Below are 23283 nucleotides of genomic sequence, written 5' to 3'. Positions count from 1 at the left end.
TATGAAGGAACAGAACATAGAAGTTGTTTTTGTTTAAATGCAGTTTGTTTATGGCGTTTTTTGTCTACACCTCTGTCTTATTGGAGGCAGAATAAATTATGCCTGTTATTTTGAGTAATTACTTGCTAAGATTTGTATTTAACAACATTTGCATTCAGGTTTTGATTACTGCTCTAAACAGAGTAGTTTTTCAGTATATTTATACTTTAATGCATATTTTATGTTAGAGTTAAAATATGTGATTACTAGTTCATAACAACTAAAAGCTTTCAAAATATTTTAAAGGCACTGTTCAAGCACAAAAACTTCTAAATATATGGTGGAAGTATTCACTAGCGAGGATTTTATGGCATTTTGCAAGTGCACCAATGAATTAAAGCACAATTTCTGGTCCATTAATATCTGATCTGGTCATATTTATTTTTGTTTTATCTGAAAAACAATGTTTAGTCTGAAGCTAAGTAGCTGTTTTAATCAGATGTTTCATGCTTTTACTTAGTGTGTGATTGCTAAGAGAATACAACAATTTCAATGGTACAGTCAAATGCATATATCTATATAAATGCATTTGCCCTTATCTTGCAAAATGCTGAGTATACATGCATTTTTCCCTGTAGGGATTTATCTAGAAGAAACTCAACAACAATAGGCCAGTAATAAGGCAGGGTGGAGAATTATCAAGCAAGCATCAAACTCATGTATAAGAAACATCTACCCTCTAGACTGACGTGGAGAATCTCAGATCCGGGGATCAATTACGACCCTTCAAATTACTCTGTCTGGTCCTCAGCACTCGCTCCAGCCACACCCTCTTTCCAGGCCATGCCCCACATCAACCCTACTTTGCAGTTTCCTTGGGTGGTTTTCCCTGACTGGAATGTGACTTTGAACTGTGATAATTATCATATCATTATTATAATACTTCATTTGTCTGGATGTATGATAAAAAGAATTGTGGGAGTGTAGCTAACAAGCCTCAGTTTGTCGCTGGTCTTTGCTGCTATCCTCATTATTCTCAAGAGAAGCACTTCTATCAGAACACAGTGTAAAAATTCTTTAAAATACATGACTGCTTTCTGGAGCTTCTGGAAAAGAACTGATGGTTGAGAGGAAGTCAGGAGCATGGAAAGGGGAGTACTGTAGAAGTTTGATTCACTCACAGGGAACAGATTGATTCGACAGGCCCACTTTCCAAGTAGACTAATTTGGAATCATATTTTCCTGACCATTATCAGATTATCCTCAGATTGGGGAAATCCAAATTCACAGAGTGGAAGACCTTCAGTCTGAGGTGGACGTCACATGGATGAGGTGAATGCACATTAAACTCTGGTGTGGACAAGCCCATAGCTGCACCAATAGCTATGTAACATTAGGCACTCTTGACATGGTGGTACCAGACAAATCCTATTATTATTATTATTATTATTATTATTATTATTATTATTATTATTATTAATCCCTATTTTCATCAGAGAAATGTTGGAGGGTGTGCTAAGATATGAGCAGATGAACCTTTTGGGAATTCATTAAAAACCATCACCAGCACTTTAAATTGGGCTTAGAAACACATTGGCAACTATTGCAAACTGCTACAACACAGATATCATCTGTTCTTCTGACCAAGAGTTAAGCTGCCACATTTTGTTCCACTTGGAATTTCCACACTCTTTTTTAAAGGCAGCCCCATGAGAACTGTACTGGTGGCTAAAAGCAGCCAGCAAAACCAAGCCCCTTGGACGGTCATCTAGCCCAACCCCCGCAGTACAGGAATGCTTTGCCGAACATGGGGGCTCAAACCCACATACCCTCCAACATTTCTCTGATGAAAATAGGGACGCCCCATTCCAATTTTACTATTTATACCCCACACAACTTTACTACGTTGCCCTAGCCACTCTGGGTAGCTTCCAACATATAAATGCATAATAAAACATTAAACATTTTAAAAATAAAAGCCTTCCCTATACAGGATTGCCTTCACGTGGCTTGGGGGTCGGGTAACTCCATGTCCTCCAACATTTCTCCAATGAAAATAGGGACACCCTATTCCAGACCCTCCCAGGAAAATAGGGACGTCCTAAGGAAAAGCGGGACATTCCGGGTGCAAATCAGAAACCAGGACGGCTTCTCTAAAATCAGGGACTGTCCCTGGAAAACAGGGACACTTGCGGAGAGATCTGAACCCATGGCCCTGAGATTAACAGTCTCATACTCTTGAGCATGGGTAGGCAAACTAAGGCCCGGGGGCTGGATGCGGCCCAATCGCCTTCTAAATCCGGCCCGCGGATGGTCCGGGAATCAGCCTTTTTTTACATGAGTAGAATGTGTCCTTTTATTTAAAATGCATCTCTGGGTTATTTGTGGGGCCTGCCTGGTGTTTTTACATGAGTAGAATGTGTGCTTTTATTTAAAACGCATTTCTGGGTTATTTGTGGGGCATAGGAATTCGTTCATTCCCCCCCCCCAAATAGCCCGGCCCCCCACAAGGTCTGAGGGACGGTGGACTGGCCCCCTGCTGAAAATGTTTGCTGACCCCTGCTCTTGAGCTTCCTCAAACGCCCTTCTCTGCAGAATATCATTTTTTATTTTTTAAAAAGTCTTTCTCTGTAAGCTCGAGGTCTGGGAACAGCCACAACTTCCTGCAGCTGATTTGGAACTCGAGGGAGGGAGAGAAGAACTGAACGAGCCCTGAAGACAAAGCCTATTCCTAAGCCTTAGCCACGCCCACCAACCTTACGTCGCGACGAACGTTCCGACGCAGCGAGGGGGGAAGGGAGAGAGAGAAGCGCCGGCGAGCCTTAAAAAACGGGGGAAGGCCGAGCGAATCGCTCGAAGGCGCGATCGACGCGCTCCGCGAGCGACGAGCTTGCGTCACCCGGACAGGGCCTGAGGAGAGCGGGGAGGCGGATCGTTGGGGCTGGTGCGCAGTTGGTGCTTTCCCACTACTGAGCCGAAACCGCCGCCGCGATGATGGCCGCGGAGAGCCCTTCCTCCTCCTACCCGAGGACGTCCATCGAGGACGATTTCAACTACGGCACGAATGTGGCCTCTGCCAGCGTCCACATCCGCATGGGTAAAAAAGGAAAAAAGGGGGGCGGTGTCCTGCTCCTTTGCCTCCTCTAGGTCTCTGCCCCGCTCGGTCTCCAGGCATCGCCCTGTTTCTTCCCCGTCCCCTCTGATTTTGAAGGGTCAGGATTCGACCCTGGAGCCCAGCCTGTCGCAGCTTTTAATGGCGCAGGACGAAACCAGAGAAAGAAGGCGTCATCGCCGCGGTGCTTTTAATTTCGTTTTCTATCCCACCCCTTTTCTCCCAAGGTGTAAACATGGTTCTTTCCCGCCCCGCCCCGCCCCCATGTAATCCCTGCAACAACCCTGCCAGGTAGGGCGAGGCAAGGTTTTAGTCCGACACTAACCTTCATGATACACCTTTAGGTGTCAGGCAAAAAAACCCCTGTTCTTTTCTAACCAGGCCTTTGGTTGACTTGATTGACATCCTATTGCCTTTTAAAATTTGGGGGGGGGGTGTTATTGGGTTGTTGATTTTATTTTGATTATATATCCTGTATTTCGATTTTGTTTTGTGAACCGCCCTGGGGCCTCAGTATAGGGCGGTATATAAATTCAGTAAATAATAATGATAACCAGTGCACCACACTGGCTTCCAGACAGGGCTTTGGCAGCATCGCCCTGACGCACACACTAAGGTAGAAGCAAAGATATAAAGACACTTTAAAAAAAACAAAGTTAAAAAGGCAGAGAAAAAATATTTGAGTCTGTCTTTTTGTCTCTCTCTCACACGCACATCCCATGTGCTGATAATCCTTATTAATTAGGTGGCAAAGGATAAACCATCCTACTGTCTCCAAATTGCAGATTATTGGGGTTCACAGGATCAAATTGAAATCACAAAATATATAAGGAAAATAAAAACAGAAAGTACCCAATAACCCCCCCCACCTACCCACCCATTTTAAAAGGGCATTGAATGGCAGTCAACCAAAGGCCTGGTTAAAGAGGAATGTTTTTGCCTGGCGCCTAAAGGTGTGTAATGAAGGTGTCAGGCGAACCTCCCTGGAGAGACCATTCCACAGACAGGGAGCCACTGCAGAAAAGGCCACTTCTCGTGTTGCCATCTTCCGAACCTCTCAAGGAGGAGGCACATGAAGAAGAGCCTCAGAAGATGGTCTGTGGGTCTGGTTAGGTTCATATGGAAGGAGGCAGTCCCGAGTCGTTTAAGGCTTTATAGGTCAAAACCAGCACTTTGAATTGGGCCTGGAAACTAATTGGTAGCCAGTGCAGTCGGACCAGGATAATTGTAATATGCTCAAACCATCTTGCCCTGGTGAGCAACCTGGCCGCTGACTTCTGCACTAACTGAAGTTTCCAAACCATCTTCAGCGGCAGCCCTACGTGTAACGCATTGCAGTAATCTAACCTTGAGGTTACCAGGGTATAGATGACAGTAGTTAGGCTATCTTTATCCAGATAAGGGCATAGCTGGGCCACCAGCCAAAGCTGATGGAAGGCACTCTGGGCCACTGAGGCCACCTGAGCATTGAGCGACAGCAAAGGATCCAGGAGTACCCCCAAGCTATGAACCTGCTCCTTCAGAGGAAATGTAACCCCATCAAGTGCAGGTAACCTCCTAGCCATCCAGTCTAGGGAACCACCCACTAACAGTGCCTCAACCTTACCTGGATTGAGTCTGTTTGTTGGCTCTCATCCAGTCCATTATCGAGGGAAGACAGCGGTCCAGCACTTCCACTGGCTCATCTGCAGATGTAAAGGAGAAATAGAGCTGAGTGTTATCAGCATACTGCTGACAACGTATTTTTGTTGTCACTTGGTGAAAAGGGTGGGGAAAACTGCATCTACTTTAAGAAAATATGTTTCCAGATGCTGCGAAAATTGCAGGTGTAGGACTAGTAAAGATGATGTTGACTCTGCAAGGAATTGTTACATCTTTGAATGAGCAGTAAATCCAGCAATGGTTTTTGTACAGGTATTATTCACTCTGTGGCAATGTGAGTGCCCACTGTGAATGTATGGATGGAAGGTGGAAGGAGAATGCTGTAATAATTCATTGGCCAGCAACAAACATTTCAGGCAAACATATCCTCTTGATTTGGTTTCATTTACCGTCCATTGTCCTGTTTGCGCAGTTCAGTGCTTACTTGGGCTACTCATGTATTCCCTGATGCATAACTTTGGCAATGCTACTAAACAAACAGGATGTTAACCTATTGCTGCCCTTTGAGGAACCACTTGTTCATTCTAATGAGTACAATTTATTCACTATTACACTATTTTTTGTTTTTGCTTCTATGCTTCATTAAAAAGATGCAATAGTTTTTTTATTAATCATCTGATTCGAGGTAAAGCAAGAATTAAACCATGTTAATATGCTGTCTTATTTCCCATCTCTTAGCATTTCTGCGCAAAGTCTACAGCATTCTTTCAGTTCAAATTTTCTTGACTACGGTGACCTCTGCAGCTTTTCTGTACTCTGAGACAATTCGGACATTTGTGCATGAAAGGTAGACCCTTTTGATGAATACAGTTGCACAGTATTTCCCCCACATTTCATTGTATAATAAATTTTAGACAGGATACTGTTTGATGTAATAATAGGTTTCAGGGAATTTTGCTGGCGTCATTGGTTCTCAAGCATGGTTCTCTTCTGTATGTTGCTTGCTACTGTGAGATAACAATGATTTATTTATTTATTAAACATCTTAGTCCGAAGGGTCTCCAAGCGACTTGCATTGATTTTTTATTTTATTTTTTTGCATAAATACATTATACCGTAGAAAGGGGGAGAGGTCACATAACTCAGTACTATAGCATGCAACATATTGGGAAAACAAAACACCAGCTCCTTCCCATAACTGTAATAGAAAAACATTAGCAGTATGCGAAGAATAAGCAGAACACTACTGGTACCCACTAACTAGAAGAGAAAAATTAAAACAACACCGATACACTCCTCCCTGACCCAAAAATAATTCCTATCAACCTGCCATTTAAAAAAAGGATGTAACTACTCCACCAATAAGTCTGCTGTAACTCGGGTGAGTGGGTCCTTCAGGGATGGTCAGGGGCAAAAGCAGCAGAAAAGCAGAGTAGGAAGGTGGTCAGAGTTTTTACCTGCTGTACAGTTGTGCTGGCTGATGGTCCTCTCCTGCCACTGGTGGAGGTGCCACTTTTGCTGTTAAGAGCAACCTGAAGCCTTTCCTAACATGGAGAAAAGGGCAGCACAACCCTCATCTCTGTATTTCGTGTATATAATGATGCTTGTTAAAGTCACTTGAGCAGGGTCAATAAAAGATGACAACAGTACAACTGGTGGATGTAGCTGCGCTACTGCTAAGCATAATAAGCAGCATTTATATAGGTGTGTTAAATTGTTCAAAGCAGGTTGCATTACCTTGGTCACCCTTAATACAACCCTTTATTGTTACCATATTGTAGATGGAGGACTAAGGCTGAGAGAGATTATATTTTTCTTCCCCTCAAATGTGTTCCTGAATGAAGCTCATCTACTTTCTGTCATAGAATTTATACAGAAATAAATTGCTGTGAGCATGACTATTTGTTTGAGTTTCATATGCTTGAAATATTGGTAACTTTGTAACTATAGATGTCTTAATTTCATACGACCAGAAGAGAGGTGTCTGACCTTCAGTGCAGATATATTAAATTTTTTTAGACATGTATCCAATAGACTTAGATTTTTGTTTTTACATTAAAACAAAAGGAGCTAAAAAACCAGCAAATTAATGTTGACTGTGTTCTCTGTTAAATCTCACAGCCCAGCTGTACTTCTGGTATCCGTGCTTGGTTCCCTGGTTGTGATTGTGGCATTAACTTTGTACAGACATCAGCATCCACTTAATTTATATCTTCTCTTTGGCTTTGTAAGTATTTTCATAGCTCACTTTCTTCCTTACTGCTTTGTGAAGACTTTTTTAAAAGTTGCAGATAATTTGTTCTCCTAGTAGCCTTTCTGTTAAGATTGCTTTTCAAAGAGTGAAGCAGGTCTGTAAAATATGCACTGTACCTTCTGAAAATTGACGTACACTCAGTTTCCTCTGTGTGCTCAGAAAAGTGCAATAGTGTGAATTCCGGAAGACAGTGGGTTGCATCTAATAATGGAGCTCTCCTTGTGCAGTGGAACTTCTCTGTCCCCTCCTCTGCCTGTGTGCCCCCCAAATCTGCGCTAAAGGGCCCCTTCAGAACTTTGTCCAATGAGCATGAAGGCTGGAGGGTTTTTAAGTATGTTCAATTGAATGCACTTAGATATTCTCCCCATAATTTGAAACCCTGATAAAACATGGTTCCTCAAGTTTTCAAAGTCTATTCAATGGAACATGCTTTAAAACTTTCTTTACGCCCTTGTAATTATTATTATTATTATTATTATTATTATTATTATTATTACTATTATTTATACCCTGCCCTCCCCAGCCAAGGCCGGGCTCAGGGCGGCTAACAAGCAATAATAAAAACAAGTTGAATGAATAAACTTTAAAACAAAATTAAAATACAACATTAAAATATTGAAACATTAAAATATTAAAATGTAGCCTCATCGCAGGAGGAGAAAGGAAAAGAATAAAGAAAGAGGGGGAGGGAATCAAATTGGCTCCAAGCCAAAGGCCAGGAAGAACAACTCAGTCTTACAGGCCTTGCGGAAATAAATCAGATCCTGCAGGGCCCTGGTCTCATGAGGCAGGGCGTTCCACCAAGCCGGAGCAAGAGTTGAAAAGGCCCTGGCTCTAGTTGAAGCCAATCTAACGTCCTTAGGGCCCGGGACCACTAGGGTGTTGCTATTTATGGACCTTGAGGCTCTCTGTGGGGCATACCGGGAGAGGCGGTCCCGTAGGTACGAGGGTCCTAGGCCGTGAAGGGCTTTAAAGGTCAAAAGCAGCACCTTGAATCTGACCCTGTACTCCACCGGGAGCCAGTGCAGCTGGAAAAGCACTGGGTGAATATGCTCCCATGGCAGAGACCCCGTGAGGAGCCTCGCTGCAGCATTCTGCACCCGCTGGAGTTTCTGGAGTTTTTGTAGTAATTGCCCCCAAATCCGATGAGCAGCGCCAGTGCCTGGCCCTGTTCCTACTTTAACCCTGTGTGTGCTCACACAAATGCTTTTAACACAGCTAGTGTTCAGTGCCCAATTGCTTATAAAGCACTGTCTGCTTCTGTGGTGGTTGGTGTGATCTCTAGGAAGTGGAAGGTCTATAAAGGCATGCCACTTTTCCTTAATCCAAATAGGTTTATCTTGAACTAAACATATGACTCGGCTGACATGCATAGAACCCAGTCTAATGACTCTGTTGCATGCACATCCTGGCTGCACAAGCTGACCATTCCAATTTCTTCAGTGTCTGGTAGAGCGCTGCCGTACACAGGGTGCCCTTTGGCTTGAGATTGCTGAGTGGAGCTGCCTTAATGTTGGCTTTAGATGATAGTTCTTTCATTTTATTTTTCCCAGACCCTTCTTGAAGCACTGACTGTTGCTATTACAGGTATGCATTCACCCTTATCATATAGATAGAAATAGAAAGGAAGAAGCCCTATTTTATGATTTGTTACTGCTTGCTGAAAGGTGATTGACAGTACAGAAGCCAGATTTGATGTCTCTTCTGTTATACATTCTCTTCCAACCAAAAATGAACAAGAAAAAATAGAGAAATGCAAAGTATAATTAAAAGAACAGAGACTGTACCCTAGAAGTATGGACGTCTGCCTATTATTCTTTCATTATATTCTATAGAAATGAGCATGCTTATTCTTGGGATTAGCACTGTGATCGTAGGTGTCTCATTGCCTGGAATATAGGTATGTTTAGCTGTTGTCAAATGGAGCTGATAATTTTTTTCTTAATGTGAGCACGATGCCTGCATTGATTTAGTTTGAGGTAACAATGCCAAATGTTCGATAAAGATTTTAATTTACCTTTCCTTGTTTCTCCCCATAGTGACTTTCTATGAAGTATCTGTCGTTCTGCAAGCCTTTATCTTAACGACGGCTGTCTTTTTTGCTCTCACTTTGTACACTTTGCAGTCCAAAAGAGATTTCAGCAAAGTTGGAGCAGGGTAAGTTACTTTCCTATACGCGCACACAAACACACATAGTATATATACATCCATGTATAAGAGGATATAGTGGCAAAAATTGGGGGAGTTTCTATAACCACCCTGCAAAAAACAGCAACATTTGCTTACTCATAGAGGTGAACAAATGACTGTGTCACTTAATATACAGTGGTGGCCATTTCTGTAGAGAGTTGCTGTTGGAAAAACACGGGGCAGCTGAATTGATAAAGTGTGTGCACAAAGTAAAATCCGGGGGGAGGGGGGGTGTCAGTGTGACTTGTCATGACTGAAACGGTGATAGCGAGTATCACAATGTGAATGTATGTTCTATAATAGGCGTGTATGTAACTAAGATGAAAGCGTAGTTTAAGAAGAAAGTCACTAACCTATTAATGTGTGTTCACAGGCTGTTTGCTTGCTTATGGATTCTTCTTCTATCAAGCTTTCTAAGGGTAAGAGGTCACACCTTGTTGTTGTTATTGAAAACATCACTGGATAATTTAAAAGGGGGGAGGGTAGGTTTATGCTAGGGCTGTGCCCCCCATCTAATTTGAGGTCCTTATGACTCAGGGGCTCCTTGTAGTAGTAAAGGAGTTCACTGTAACATGTATTGTTATTCCTCAGTTTGAAATGGGTGACGTAGGAAGTTTAATACAGTTTTTAAACTAAAAAATATACTTAGTTCAGTGGTTACAGTTTATATGTTTTAAAACTGGACTTCTGCTGTATTGGATTTGTCTTAAGCTCAACAATACTTAAACCACGGTTTGCAAGCCCAGTTAAAAATACGATTTCTAAATTTTTGAATGATGACTGAACTGACCGAGTGTAAACTCATTCCACCAAGATCAGGTACAAAAGCACAGTTCATTTGCGGTGTGCTTCTAGGCATGTTTTTGTAACGTAACATAAATCAAGAATGCAGTCCTATACACACTTAACTGGGTATTAAGCCTCCTTGAGTGTAATGGGGCTAAGTTCTGAGTAAACTTGCATGGGGTTGCAGCAGAATTACTTAGCGTTTTACTCCAGTATTTTAATCTGTTTTCTTTTGAAGCTACCATAAGACTTCTGTGGTGCAATGGGTAGGTGCATCAGGTTGTTAATCAGAAGGATCAAGCCCACCAGGGACAGCCGTGGGTCAAATTCCTGCATTGCAGGGGGTTGGAAAAGATGATCCTTGGGGTCTCTTCCAATTCTACAATTCTATGATTTGAATACAAAGTAGGAAAAACCAGTGCACATTACTTGGTCTGTGTGTTGTGCTATGGACATGTTAATACAATTTAAAGAGCTTAGATGTTTTCATCTTGACAAAAGTAAAAACGGCATCAGTATAAATTGCCAAATAAAGCATTTAATGAGAAAATCCCAAGATCTGCGACTATAGTGTGGGAGATCTTTTTTTAGAGAACTAACGTAAGAGACACAGATGGTAGAACTCAAATGTTTTGAAGAATGCAGTTCAAAACATCTTTTCAGAATAACGCAGACGCAAAATGCCCAGCCCTTGCCAAAACCTTTCAGGATAGCAATGTGTTCAAGAAAATAGATACAATAATAATAATAATAGCCAGTCAACAATCTTAACAGCTATATAGGGATTGGGACCAGAGATCCCTGTCTGGCTATTCTGAAGCGAATTCAGTTTTGTCATCTCAAAAGAGCAGTTCTACAGCAGCAGGAGGAAGGAATATGTGGTCCCCCACGTGTTGCTGGCCTCCAACTCCCATCCACCCCAACCAGCATGGCCAGTAGTTGGAGATGATGGGAGTTGCTGTACTGCATCTGGAGGCACAGGTTCCTAACTCCTGTCAAATAATGAAAGTCATAGAAGAAGACTTGACAAGGTCTGCCAATGTTAGGGTTGCCGTGTGTCCTCTTTTTCCATGACACACCCTCTTTTTTCAGGGGTAAAATTTCTGTCTGGGTGGATTTTTAAAATTTGCCAAATTCTCTGGCTATACCTTCTGGATGAGACATAGACTTCCCTCTTCTCTTCTCCTGCCCTCCTCAGCAATGTATCACAGCTTCTACAGCCTACATATAGTAGGGGTATTTAAAATGAGAGTCGCCATAGCGTACTCTTGGGGGGGGGGCTCTTCAAAATATGGCAACCGTAACAATGATAAGATATGGAAAGCACTAAAGTCTCAGGAACAACTAGAAAATGGTATGCATACAGTCATACCTTGGTTCGCAAACAACTTAGTTGTTGAGCAAATTGGCTCTCAAACGCCGGAAATCCGGAAGTGTTCCAGTTTTTGAACATTTTTCAGAAGCCAAACATCTGACACGGATTCTGCTTGAGTGCAGGAAGCTCTTGCAGCCAATCGGAAGATGTGCCTTGGTTTTCGAACATTTTGGGAGTCAAATGGACTCCCGGAACGAATTAAGTTTGAGAACCAAGGTACCACTGTATACAGCTTCTTCGTAAGCAAGAAAAATATATGAGTGGCCATATTCAACTAAATCACTGCACGAGCAGAAATCAGGGCAATGAAATCAGGGCTTGCTAGTGCAACATGAATTTCACCCCTCCTTCTGCACCCCGCTCTTCAGATCGGCTCCAGAGGGTCAGAAGAACCTGCAGAACATCATGAGAGGGGAGGGGCAAGCAGAAAAGCTTGTACTGATGGAATAACCTCCTTAGCATTACATTGACTACAACCATTCAGCTTTAATTATAGTTCCATTATGGTCAAATCTAATTTTTTGGTGTGCTTTTATGAAAGACATTTGCACAAAACCTCTCTCTGTGTTCTTTGGTTACAGCTTTTTTTCTACAGTGAAGTATTAGAGGTAGTACTAGCTGCTGGAGGAGCACTTCTGTTCTGTGGATTTATCATCTACGACACTCATCTGCTAATGCACAAACTCTCCCCTGAAGAATACATATTGGCTTCAATCAACCTCTATTTGGACATCATCAATCTGTTTCTACACCTGCTGCGTTTGCTAGAAGCATTTAATAAAAAGTAATTGGGAGTTGTTAGAATTCCTGAGATAATTTGGATGTAGCATCAAAAAAGTTATTAAGACCTAGGAAATCTGCAGAATGCTCTGAGATTGGAGCTTGTTTTTACATTCCACTGTGCTTTCAGTGTTTCCTGTATAAAGGGTGTTTTAGAGAACTGGTGTTTATGATTCTATTCTGAGATCAGTTAATTACATATTGCAGTCATCTTGGCTCTTCAGTAAAGGCTTAACTCCATCCGTTTGCATATCGTTTTTGATTGAAAGCCTTGCTCATCAACCTCCATTTGTGCTATTAGAATTCTATTTTCTGCAATAATTGCCACAGATGTGTCCTTTGGTATTCACAATTGTCACTGGCTGGATAGCATAAAATGGAGTCTCTTAATTTTGCTATTGAGCATCAAAGCTTTAAATAAGCTAACATTCTGTGGCTGGTCATCTGTGGAATGTGAAAGCTTACCCTACTAGCATTTTGATGTGAAGGAATTATCCCACAACTTGGCTCCTACACTTTCTAAAATGTTTTAATGTACTTCTAGTTAAATACTGTGTTTTCAAACACTGCAGTATTTTGAGAGATGAAAGGAACTTTATTCCAAAAGTGGATAATTAATACAAGTAAAAGATGTAAATTATTTGTTTATCAATAGTTTCTGCTATTTTGAAGGCTTGTATCCAGTCTATTTTAGATTTGTGAAATTTAAAAAAGTTCTAAAGCGTGTTTATATATATCACACAAAAACACCACAGCCTCATGTTTTCCGTTGATCCTTCTGGAATGCTGGAGAAGTTTGAAGTACATTTTGACCCCTTTTCCAAGGCTTGTCATTGACTGTTAATAAGGGGTAAGACACTTGTGTGTAGTGGAGTGTTTATCAGATGATGTTTTGTATTGGTTGTGTACTGTGAAATGCAGGCAGATCAGGAGGGGCAATTATACTCCATCTGCTCTTCTTTCGGGATAACATTAAGAATTTATGAAAATAAATTTTATGAAATGTTAGCTGTGCATGTCATTTGCCTCTTTATTTGCTTTTTGTCTGGTGGTGCAAGATTGCGAACTAATGGTTTCTTGACGATTAAGCAAGCAATTACAGGCAGAAACGCAATGTTGTGCCTGATAATTTAACATAGTCCTAGAAGCTCATACTTCTAGGCAGTGCTTCTCATTCTGAGGGCCTAGAAGACTTGCTCGTGTTTAGCTTCTAAAACTAGTTGTGCAGGAGTAAATGACTGCCTGCCAGCCATGTTCTTTAAGCTATATGCCGACCCTTTCAATCTTGGTTGTGTGGAGTCTGGTAGTGTTGCCCACAGATGTGAAAAAGACATTGAGGGTGTAATCCAGATTTGCACTACAGTGGTACCTCAGGTTACAGGTGCTCCAGGTTACAGACGCTTCAGGTTACAGACTCTGCTAACCCAGAAATAGTACCTCAGGTTAAAAACTTTGCTTCAGGATGAGAACAGAAACCGTGCACTGGCAGCACAGCAGCAGTGGGAGGCCCCATTAGCTAAAGTGGTACCTCAGGTTAAGAACAGTTTCAGGCTAAGAATGTACCTCCAGAACGAATTAAGTTCTTAACACGAGGTACCACTGTATTGCAAGGCTCTTTGTGATGGTAGATCTTCTGCCCACAGCCTTCACTTTTGGTAGGCAGAACCGGGAGCTCTGCACTGGATGAGTGATGCTGGCTTCATTCCATGGACAGAGGCTGGTAGAGATAGTTTGGGCTGGACAGAGGGAGACCCCTGCCCCATCCAATCTCCACAGTGTGGCACAGTCTATATGGGATATTAATATAGTTGTCATAAGGTATAAAAATTAAACACGAGTGCTCTTAAAAGATGCTTTTGTTTTAAATACAGAAAATACAACTGATTAGGAAGCTAAAACTATATATCCATTCCTTCAAGCAATACACTCTTGCATGACCAAAATCAACGCAGCATTCTCATTTTGTGCGTTTGAGTGAATGTACTTTTCAGCAAAAATGTCTAAGGATAAGCAAAGAGTCAGGGATTTGGCTGAGCTCGTTCTCTTGGGGTCTAACATGGTATATTAACCCTAGGAGGCAGACTGACAGTTTAGGAAATCAAAGTGGAAACGGCAGTTGTGTATAAAAAAAGGTCCCAATATTTTGCCACATGTGAGCAAACAGTGGAACGCAAAGATCACGTCAACAGTGGGTGGGAGCACATTTCCTTCCTCCCCTCAGTGGTGTCCCAAGCGCTCCCTTTTCCGCTTCACCTAAGTGCCCCTTTACCATTCATCCCTTGCAGTGGGTGGCTTGCCCTCCTCACCTGCCCTTTTCGATTCAAAGGACAATTAAGGGTGATCAAATAACCTGGCCGAGAGGAGGGCCAATAACTCAGCTCCCTGGTTCTTTGACCTGACACCTTTCCTTCAAAATCTGTGCCTGCATGGCCATAGGAAGCTGCCTTGCAGCCAGCCAGGCCACTAATCCGGCTCATCTAGTTTGTCAAGACTCTGACTGGCAGCGGCGAACCAGGACTCCAGGAAGCGGTCGCTCCCTCTCTCTTCCCCGCGCCGCCAAAGCTGCACCTGAAGATGCCGGGCCTTAAACGTGGGAAGCTTCTTGCATGCAATACAGGATCGCTATGCAGTGCTGCCCTTGCGCTCGCGGGGACCTCTGCCCCCAGACCCCTCGCAGGGAGCCGTGAGTGACCAACCTCTCCCCACGTATCCAGCCTGCGAGTATTCATGGCAATTTCGTTTATAAAGCCTATAAACAGCAACGGGCAGGTCAGCCCACCTCCCACCCCCCACGGAACAGCGCCGCCAGCCTGCCTAGAGTCATTTACAGAACTGCGGAGGAACTCGCCAGGGGGCGCTGTTGGGCACTGCGGCGGGTGGGGCGTGGCTTGCTAATCCCGGAAGCGGCGCGTTTTCCCCCGCTGCGCGCGCAGCTCAGGAAGAAGCGCTGCGGCCGGCGTGGCTTTCTTCGCAGAGGACAGGAGAGCTCCGAGTGATCAGGTGAAAAGATCGGGGGGAGGCGGGGTGGGGAGCTGCCTTTGGTTTCTCGCTATGCGCGCGCCGTCTCCCCTCCCCTTATTTTTTTGGCGGAGGGGTCCGCAGGCTGTTTCCCAGCGGGGGCCACAGGTAAGCCCCCAGGGAGGGCCCCGCCTGCTGGATCGGGCCCAAGTAGGGTTGACACCTGGCCTGTATTTCAGTGTAAAAAATGCTACGTCCTGTAGCATTGATTTAGTTTGTCCTGTATTTCAGGTCTCTCCCCCCCCCACCCATTTGCCAAGTGAGGGACCCTTTCCAAATGCACCTGTTTGGAAGGGTGTGTGAAAGGTCATGTATTTAAGCCGTCCCGGGTATCAAAACACAGGCAAGATTTACAGATTCATGTGCCTGCATGTGTTGTTCTTTAGTCGTTTAGTCGTGTCCGACTCTTCGTGACCCCATGGACCAGAGCACGCCAGGCACTCCTGTCTTCCACTGCCTCCCGCAGTTTGGTCAAACTCATGCTGGTAGCTTTGAGAACACTCCAACCATCTCATCCTCTGTCGTCCCCTTCTCCTTGTGCCCTCCATCTTTCCCAACATCAGGGTCTTTTCCAGGGAGTCTTCTCTTCTCATGAGGCGGCCAAAGTATTGGAGCCTCAGCTTCAGGATCTGTCCTTCCAGTGAGCACTCAGGGCTGATTTCCTTAAGAATGGACAGGTTTGATCTTCTTGCAGTCCATGGAACTCTCAAGAGTCTCATCCAGCACCATAATTCAAAAGCATCAATTACTTGGTGATCAGCCTTCTTTATGGTCCAGCTCTCACTTCCATACATCACTACTGGGAAAACTATCAAAACACAGGCAGATTTACAGATTCAAGTGCCTGTGTGTGAGAGAGAGACAAGTTCCAAGAGGGGCCATCTTGTCAGGCTGCCATAGATTGCAATGCATTGCTTTGAAGTCACTTCAGCACAAGGTGGGGAAAACAACAACAATTTGGCCCCCAGCTGCCCCACTTCACCCTGTCCTGTATTTTGCCTGAATGAAGGTAGCAACCCTAGACCAAATATCTATCTGGTCCAGCACCCTGTTTCCTGCAGTGGCCAACCAGGTGTCCCCAAGCAAGAAGTGAGCACCATATCACTCCCTTTCTGTGTGTCCCAGCAGCTGGCACTCAGAGGTGTTGCACTTCTGATATTGAAGTGATTGGGTTGGGTTTTTGTTGTTGTTTTAAGTTATTGTAACCCTTAGATTGTAATCTTTGGATGAAGTACGGTATACAAATGGAATTAGACTTCAAAGTGCCTGGCCAGACCCCCTCCACCCCCAAAAAACCACCAGGGGAACTGTAGTGATTAGAGGGCCTGACTAGGACTTGGGAGACCCCAGGATTCAGTCACGGTCTCTCAGCCTAAGTTACCTCACAGGCTTGTATTGTAAATCAGGGAGGGAGAGAAGCACACACACCACCTTGAATGCCTTTATCCTGTATTTTAAATTGGTTCTTCCCCCCCCCCCCATTATGTTTTTGCTGTGATTTTATTGGTGTTAGCTGCCCTGAACCTGGCTCGGCCAGGGAGGGCGGGGTATAAATAAAATTTACTATTATTATTACTATTAGAGCAGGCATAGGCAACCTTTTACCCTCCAGATGTTTTGGCCTACAACTCCCATGGTGCCTAGCTGACCTAGTGGTCAGGGATAACAGGAATTGTAGTCCAAAACACCTGGAGAGCCAAAGGTTGCCTATCCCTGCCTTAGAGGATATAAATAAATATAATACATAAATAGCGCCCTGCGTTGCTGTCAGAAGCATGAAAGAAAAAGCAGAAAGGCATCAAACTGAAAAGGAAGGAGACCTTCAGCTACACACGTTTGTTTGTACAGTAGTTGGTGTTCCAAACATGGTTCGAAATTAACTTTGGACTGAACCTAGTTGTTCAAGAAATCAGTTGAACAGAACTTGGTCTGAAATGTTTTGGGCTGTGTAAGAAAGATTTACTTTGTGTACCTGGAGGTCTCCTCCCTCCCTTTCTCCTTTCCTTTCTTCCTCCTTTCTCTTGCACTGGCCTGCCTTAATATGGGTTCCTGTGCAGCTGTACCTGGGGTGCTGCACTGGCAAACAGTGGGTTACATCTTGCCCTGTGTTGTCCTCTTCATAGAAGTAAACAGAAAAATGGCAAAAAGCTTGAGGAGTAAATGGAAGCGAAAGATGCGAGCAGAGAAGAGAAAGAAAAATGCCCCCAAGGAGCTTGCCAGATTGCAGAACATCCTCAAAACAAACGCTGATGTTCTAATGGATGAGGTGAAAGAGATAGCAACTGTCGTTCCTGCTGAGAAAGTCATAAAGAAGGAGGATCAGGAGGGTGAGTTGACCTATTTTTTGCTTTTGCTCTAAGGAATGCCACAAATCAGCTCTGAAAAATGGGAAGCAAATATTACATACATCCTTTGCCAGAAACGCTCTTCCTCCCACCCCCTCTTTTTGATTTCCAAGTCTCTCAACGTCTCTATTAATGAAGTTCAGCCATTGCTACTGTAAGAATGCAACTGCTTCCTTGGCAAGTTTAGCCAATATATGTTGTGCAGCCAAAGGAATCTCTGTAGAAGAAATTTGCTGTGCTCTCCCAAGTGTATTTTGATCCATAGCTTTCTTTATTCAAATGCTGAGCACTTTCTATGGGACTGTTGCCTGTGTGCCCAAAGGGTTCAGCATCTGAAGTTAAATATAGGAAGAACAAAGCAGAGGGGAATATTTATAAAATATATATAATATCCCCATACTTTCTTGCATCATCCTCTTTCCAGTTCTTCTCTCCTCCCACAACCAGTCAGTATTAGAAGTAGCCTGAATCATTTATCTTATTTCTTCCAACATCTTTTGATTTGCTTTCAGCGCTAGTGTTTTAACTAGCTGCTGTAACAGTTCACACTGCTCATACTTCCTCAAGTGTTTCCCCCCCTTTTCTTTTCCAGAAGGGAGTAAGATGGAAATGGATTCAAAAAGAAACCAAAAAACCCTTCTGGATGAACATGGACAGTATCCAGTATGGATGAATCCCAGGCAGAGGAAGAAGCTCAAGACAAAGCGGACCAAAGGGAAGAATAAGCACAAACCACCTAAGGGATTAGCATGGTAGAGTCTGGGTGAATTAAAAAAAAAGTCATGTGTGTTTGTGGAAGACTTTTATGTCAAAAAAGGCAGCCACAAAAACAAAACAAAATGTGACTTAAACCATTACTACCCTTTTCACTGATTGCTTCAAATGACTAATTTCTTGCTTCAGACTCTTGGACTGTCACCTTGTGGATGTCAGCTTGGAGGCACCTTGATTTAATAAAACTTCCACGTGTTTAGTATGCATTTTACATGCTGCACAAACTAGAATACAGTCAACCTGAACAGAGTGAGCACATTCTAAGTTAGTTAGGTCTATGCTTTCCAAAACAATGGGACTGGTCAAATGCTTTAAGACCCCGTGATTTCAATGGAATTCAGTCCCAACTAATTCTCTGTGGATTGTGCTCATCATAAGCAATGTATGCTTTCATCTGGGTGCTGCTACCACATCCCGACAGAAATGTTTATTTTATGTGGTGCGGGATAGGGATCCACAGTTGGGATCCACTAGACAGGAGTATGCGAATTAGGAGACTTGCCTTCTGAATGGGCTGGGCACCCCTCCTCATTTCCTTCCTGCCTACCTCCACAGAAGATCCTCATCAGCATGCTCACCACTTCAAAGGTTTTATGCCTCCTTAATTTCAGTGCTTCAGAGCTAAGTATATGCTGTGCAGCCCAATCCAGTTTTGTTCTGTTGAGATCCTAGCTGAGAGTGTAGCCCCATTATTCCCTGGAAAGCAGTAGCTCTGAGTCTGCAGCCCAGTACACAGTTGTTTTGGAATAAGCACTCTTGAATCCCTGGGGCTTACTTCTGAGTAGACATGCCTAGGATTACACTGTTAGTCTGTAGTCCTGTGCACACATACTTGGGAGTAAACTCAATTGAATTGACTTGGAATTACTCATGAATAACATGTAGCTGATCAGATTCACTTACATCCTGCTCTAAATAGGTATTTTTAGCCAATAACACATGGATTGAATTTAGCATTGCAAATGTCCTTGTATGTTAATGGCAAGTTGTACACTGTACAGTCATACCTCAGGTTGAAGTTGCTTCGGGTTGAGCATTTTCAGGTTGCGCTCCGCGGTGACCCGGGAGTAATGGAACGCGTTAGTTCCGGGTTTCACCGCTCACGCATGCGCAGGCGGTCAAATGACGTCATGCGCAGAAGCGGCGACCCGCGCACACGCAGACGCGGGTTGCGTTCGCTTCAGGATGCAAACGGAGCTCCAGAATGGATCCCGTTCGTATCCAGAGGTACCATTGCAGTTTTAAAAAGCTGAATGTGGAACGGATCCGGGTTTCTGTGCTTGTGAGAATGCGTGGGTTGTAAAGGAGGACTGTGTAGTGCAAGGAGCAGGACAGCACTGCTGGTGTTTATGCCTGATGCTGCCTGGCTTGGCTAACCTCCATCCCTCTCCCACACCTAAAAAGAACTCTGCTGGGTCAGACCAAGGGCCTACCTAGTCCAGCATCCTGTTTCCTACAGTGGCCAGCCAGATGCCTGTGGGAATCCCACAAGATAGACATGAGCGCAACAGCAACTTCTCCTCCTTGCTCTCCCTAGCAAATGGTATTCAGAAACATACCGCCTCCGATACCGGAGGTTATACACAGCCACCATGGCTAGCAGACATGTTGAACGTGAGCCATCAAGCTGCTGCATTTTGTACTAGGCTGCAGCTCACTGGTCAGCCTCAGAGGCTGTCCCACAGAACATCATGCAGCAATCCAACATGGAGGTTACCAGTGCCTGGATGGCAGTCCAAGTCCAGAAATAGCCATAGCTGCCATAGTGAACTAGGTGAAGCTGGTTAAAGGCATTCCTAACCGCTGACGTCACCTGCGCTGTTGGTGCCAAAGATGAGTCCAGGAACACCCACAAGCTGGAACCTGAGTACAGCTCCATCCAAAGCAAGCAGTTGACCAGTTATTCAGACTCAGTTCACAGTCCCTCTGTCTTGCCAGAATTCAAGCTTTCTTTGCTGGCCCTCATCTAGTCCATCACTGAGGTCAGGTACTGGTCGAGGGCTTGCATGGCCTCTCCTGCTTCAGATGCTAGTCTAGAGAAATAGACCCCAAATCTAATAATCACTGCCAACAGCTTCATATATAAGCTAAAGAGCACCAAGGTACATTGCAGCACATGTGCCAGGGAACCAAAAATTAATCACTGATCCTGAAGATAGAATTGGAACCAATGAGTCAGCTCAGGGAAATGCCATTGTACTGCAACCCATGGAGAGGTCAAGTAAAAATAATGCACGTTCCCCCCTGTCCTCTTGAAGGCGGCCATTTATCAGAGCAACGGGGCTGATTCAGTACCGTAATAAGGCCTGAAACTTGACGCAAACGGATCAAGATACTCTTTCATCCAAGAGTGCTTGCAACAGTCTCACCATGACCCCCTCAATCACCTTCTCTCACACCCAAGGGAGAATTAAAGGGTCACTGAGCTTTTTCAGGTCAAATTGTAGCCTTTTTCAAGAAGGCTGGGACCACATGCTCCTGCAAGGACTTGTTGTCCTCCTAGCCATACCCCTTTAATAAGTCAAAAGGAGCAAGACAAAAAATGGGCACACAGTGGCAAGCATCTTAGCAAGCATGACATCAGGCTGCATCAAGAGAACCTGATGCCATGGTGTCACAGTAGATATTGCACCGAATACTTTCCTGGAGACTGCAGTAAATTTCAAAATTGCTCTTGAGGGGAGTGATTCTCGCCTCAAAGTGCATTGGAATCAAACTAAAGTGCACTCCTGAAGCTCCATTTCCTGGAGGAGATGTGAGCAGGACCTCAACAATATTTAAAAAGTTCCACTCCCCTTACCGCCGCACAGCAGGCAGAACCGTGCTCTCATGTTCATTTGGCTTCACAGCATGCTTTTTGCCACCTATGCTCCAGCTTGTTTTATCAGCCTTCGTTCCTTGGTATACCAAGGGGCAGAACAGGCTTTTTAGTGCTGGAGAGGGTGCTTGGGGGGTGGTGATGCCAAGAGTTCAGTGCATCTCAGTGTTCAACAGTGAGAAAGGGCTTCAACCAGGTCACCTGCTCTATCCACTGAAAAAACACCAGGAGCATTAAGGAATTCATTGTATTAGTCATCAGCTGCAGACCTTCCAAAGCTGTCCACCCTCCATACCCCAGTGGTGGTGAGGGAGGGTCAAAGCGCTGCAAGTCCAAATTTCACCAAGAGGTGATCTAAGCATGATCACTTATACCCCTGTTTCCAAATAATGCCTTCATCTGAAGTGAAGAACAAACTGAAGGTATAACGTACCCTCTTTGTCCAACGGACAACACCTTGAGACAGGCCTGTGGACATCCTGGAGGCCTGGAAGTTATGAGCCAGGACACTAAAAGGTAAAAAAAGGTAAAGGACCTCTGGATGGTTAAGTCCAGTCAAAGGTGACTATGGGGTTGTGGCGCTCATCTCGCTTTCAGGCTGAGGGAGCCGGTGTTTGTCCACAGACAGCTTTCCGGGTCATGTGGCCAGCATGACTAAACTGCTTCTGGTGCAATGGAACACTGTGACGGAAACCAGAGTGCACGGAAACGCCATTTACCTTCCTCCCACAGGTGGTACCTATTTATCTACTTGCACTGGCGTGCTTTCGAACTGCTAGGTTGGCAGGAGCTGCGACAGAGCAATGGTAACACCCCGTTGTGCGGATTCAAACCGCCGACCTGATTGGCAAACCCAAGCGGCTCAGTGGTTTAGACCATAACGCCATCCGCACCCTAACACTAAGGAGGCAGCAGCAGCAGCAGCAGCATGGACATTACAACTACCCAGAATTCTGGGTTCCTCCAAAACCACACCTGCACTGCTTCCTAGAACCCGCAAGGCAGCAGGATGCATGGCACACCATCCAACCTTAGTTTTACTGTCACCTTGGCTTGCCACCAGGTGCAGGCTCTCACATCCAGCTCCAAGATGGAGGGGTGTCCTGGTGTTAGAGATGCAAGTTTTTTGGACCACAGCAATCCCCCCCCTTTGTCCTTGCATTCTGTCTTGATGCTGCACCAAATATCTGGACAGGCCACAAGTGGGTCAAGCTCAGCTCCGCCCAGCTTGCTCACTCAGCTCTCAATAATACATGTCAGGTTGGAACCCCAATCCACAATGGCACCCTGAATTAGCAAGGTTTCATTATGCGCCGATCGTGATTGTGTTTTATTGTGCTGTAACACTGCAACCATAGTGAAGGGCAGCACGTGGTCCCTACATATATTATGGTTGTTCCCAAGAAACTGCCAATCGCATTGTGTCACTTTTTCAACATTTGAAAGTGGATTTCTTCGTGGCATTGATTAGTGGAGAGGGAGTATAATTTAAAACAACAACAACATTTGTTCCTGTTTTCTCAAACTCTTCCCGTCCGTTGCGTCCTGAAGCTCCCACGAAATATGCAAAATTTCCCTGGATTAACAGAGCAGTCAGTAATCCGAGAGGACATTTTTTCCACCTCTAGGTCACTGGTTCAAATGCAGCCTAGTGATGAAAAGTGATTGCCATCTGATGGCTATTCAGAAGGCAATTTAGCATGAGCTGGTGGTCTCCCTCCAGTTACCCACCAACTGTTGTCCAGATCTCAACTGACACTAATTGGAACTTTTATTGACATCCAAAGCAATAAGAGCAAAGTGATGGAATTCATTCTCTCTTTAAGAAATGATGCCCAAAGACTTGAGCATGTGGAAGTTTGCCTGGTTTCTTCGTGTTTGATAAATACATCAAATCTTGGGTTTCCGTGAAGCCCAGTAGATGGCACTGTGAGTTAAGTACAAGGAAAAATGTGATTTCGAATGTTGTTGCCCCAGACATTGCAACAACTGGAACAATGATAACCATAACATTAATAAATAACCATTTTCAGCTTGTTTGGTACGAATTAGCTGTGTGTTTGTTTTTTTAAAATATTATTTTCATGGCTGCGCAAGCTAGAATTCTCCTTCCAAATGTTTTGCTCTTTGAGAAAGCTTTGGGGAAAAGAATCTATTACCCATCATTACAGATAAGTTTCATGATTGTTTGTTTTATTTCTAAATTGGCATAAACAAGGATGTTTGGTTTGGATTTTACAAATTTCCTTG

At 44.1% G+C, this 23283-nt stretch overlaps 2 protein-coding genes across 3 annotated transcripts; both read left to right on the top strand.

The window, feature by feature from the left end:
- Window positions 1-2811: 2811 nt before the first annotated feature.
- Window positions 2812-13086, top strand: TMBIM4 (transmembrane BAX inhibitor motif containing 4). Its single transcript, XM_053405870.1, has 7 exons — window positions 2812-3076; window positions 5432-5540; window positions 6815-6920; window positions 8501-8534; window positions 8987-9104; window positions 9511-9556; window positions 11880-13086. Exons 1-7 carry the CDS (start codon window positions 2971-2973, stop codon window positions 12084-12086), a joined length of 726 nt encoding a protein of 241 aa, XP_053261845.1. The 5' UTR covers window positions 2812-2970; the 3' UTR covers window positions 12087-13086.
- Window positions 13087-14973: 1887 nt separating this feature from the next.
- On the top strand, window positions 14974-18310 carry LLPH (LLP homolog, long-term synaptic facilitation factor). 2 transcript variants are annotated; one of them, XM_053405923.1, is made up of 3 exons: window positions 14974-15078; window positions 17220-17423; window positions 18034-18310. In XM_053405923.1, the coding sequence occupies exons 2-3, from the start codon at window positions 17234-17236 to the stop codon at window positions 18195-18197; spliced, it is 354 nt and encodes a 117-aa protein (XP_053261898.1). In that variant the 5' UTR covers window positions 14974-15078; window positions 17220-17233; the 3' UTR covers window positions 18198-18310. The 2 variants fall into 2 exon arrangements, with proteins under 2 accessions (XP_053261898.1, XP_053261899.1); XM_053405924.1 differs by lacking the exon at window positions 14974-15078 and adding an exon at window positions 15169-15204.
- Window positions 18311-23283: the final 4973 nt, after the last annotated feature.

This window comes from Podarcis raffonei, chromosome 10, assembly GCF_027172205.1.
Source record: "Podarcis raffonei isolate rPodRaf1 chromosome 10, rPodRaf1.pri, whole genome shotgun sequence".
Classification (NCBI taxonomy): Eukaryota; Metazoa; Chordata; class Lepidosauria; order Squamata; family Lacertidae; genus Podarcis; species Podarcis raffonei.
The sequence above is the reverse complement of the archived record's forward strand: the minus strand, read 5'-3'. Positions and strand labels throughout refer to the sequence as shown.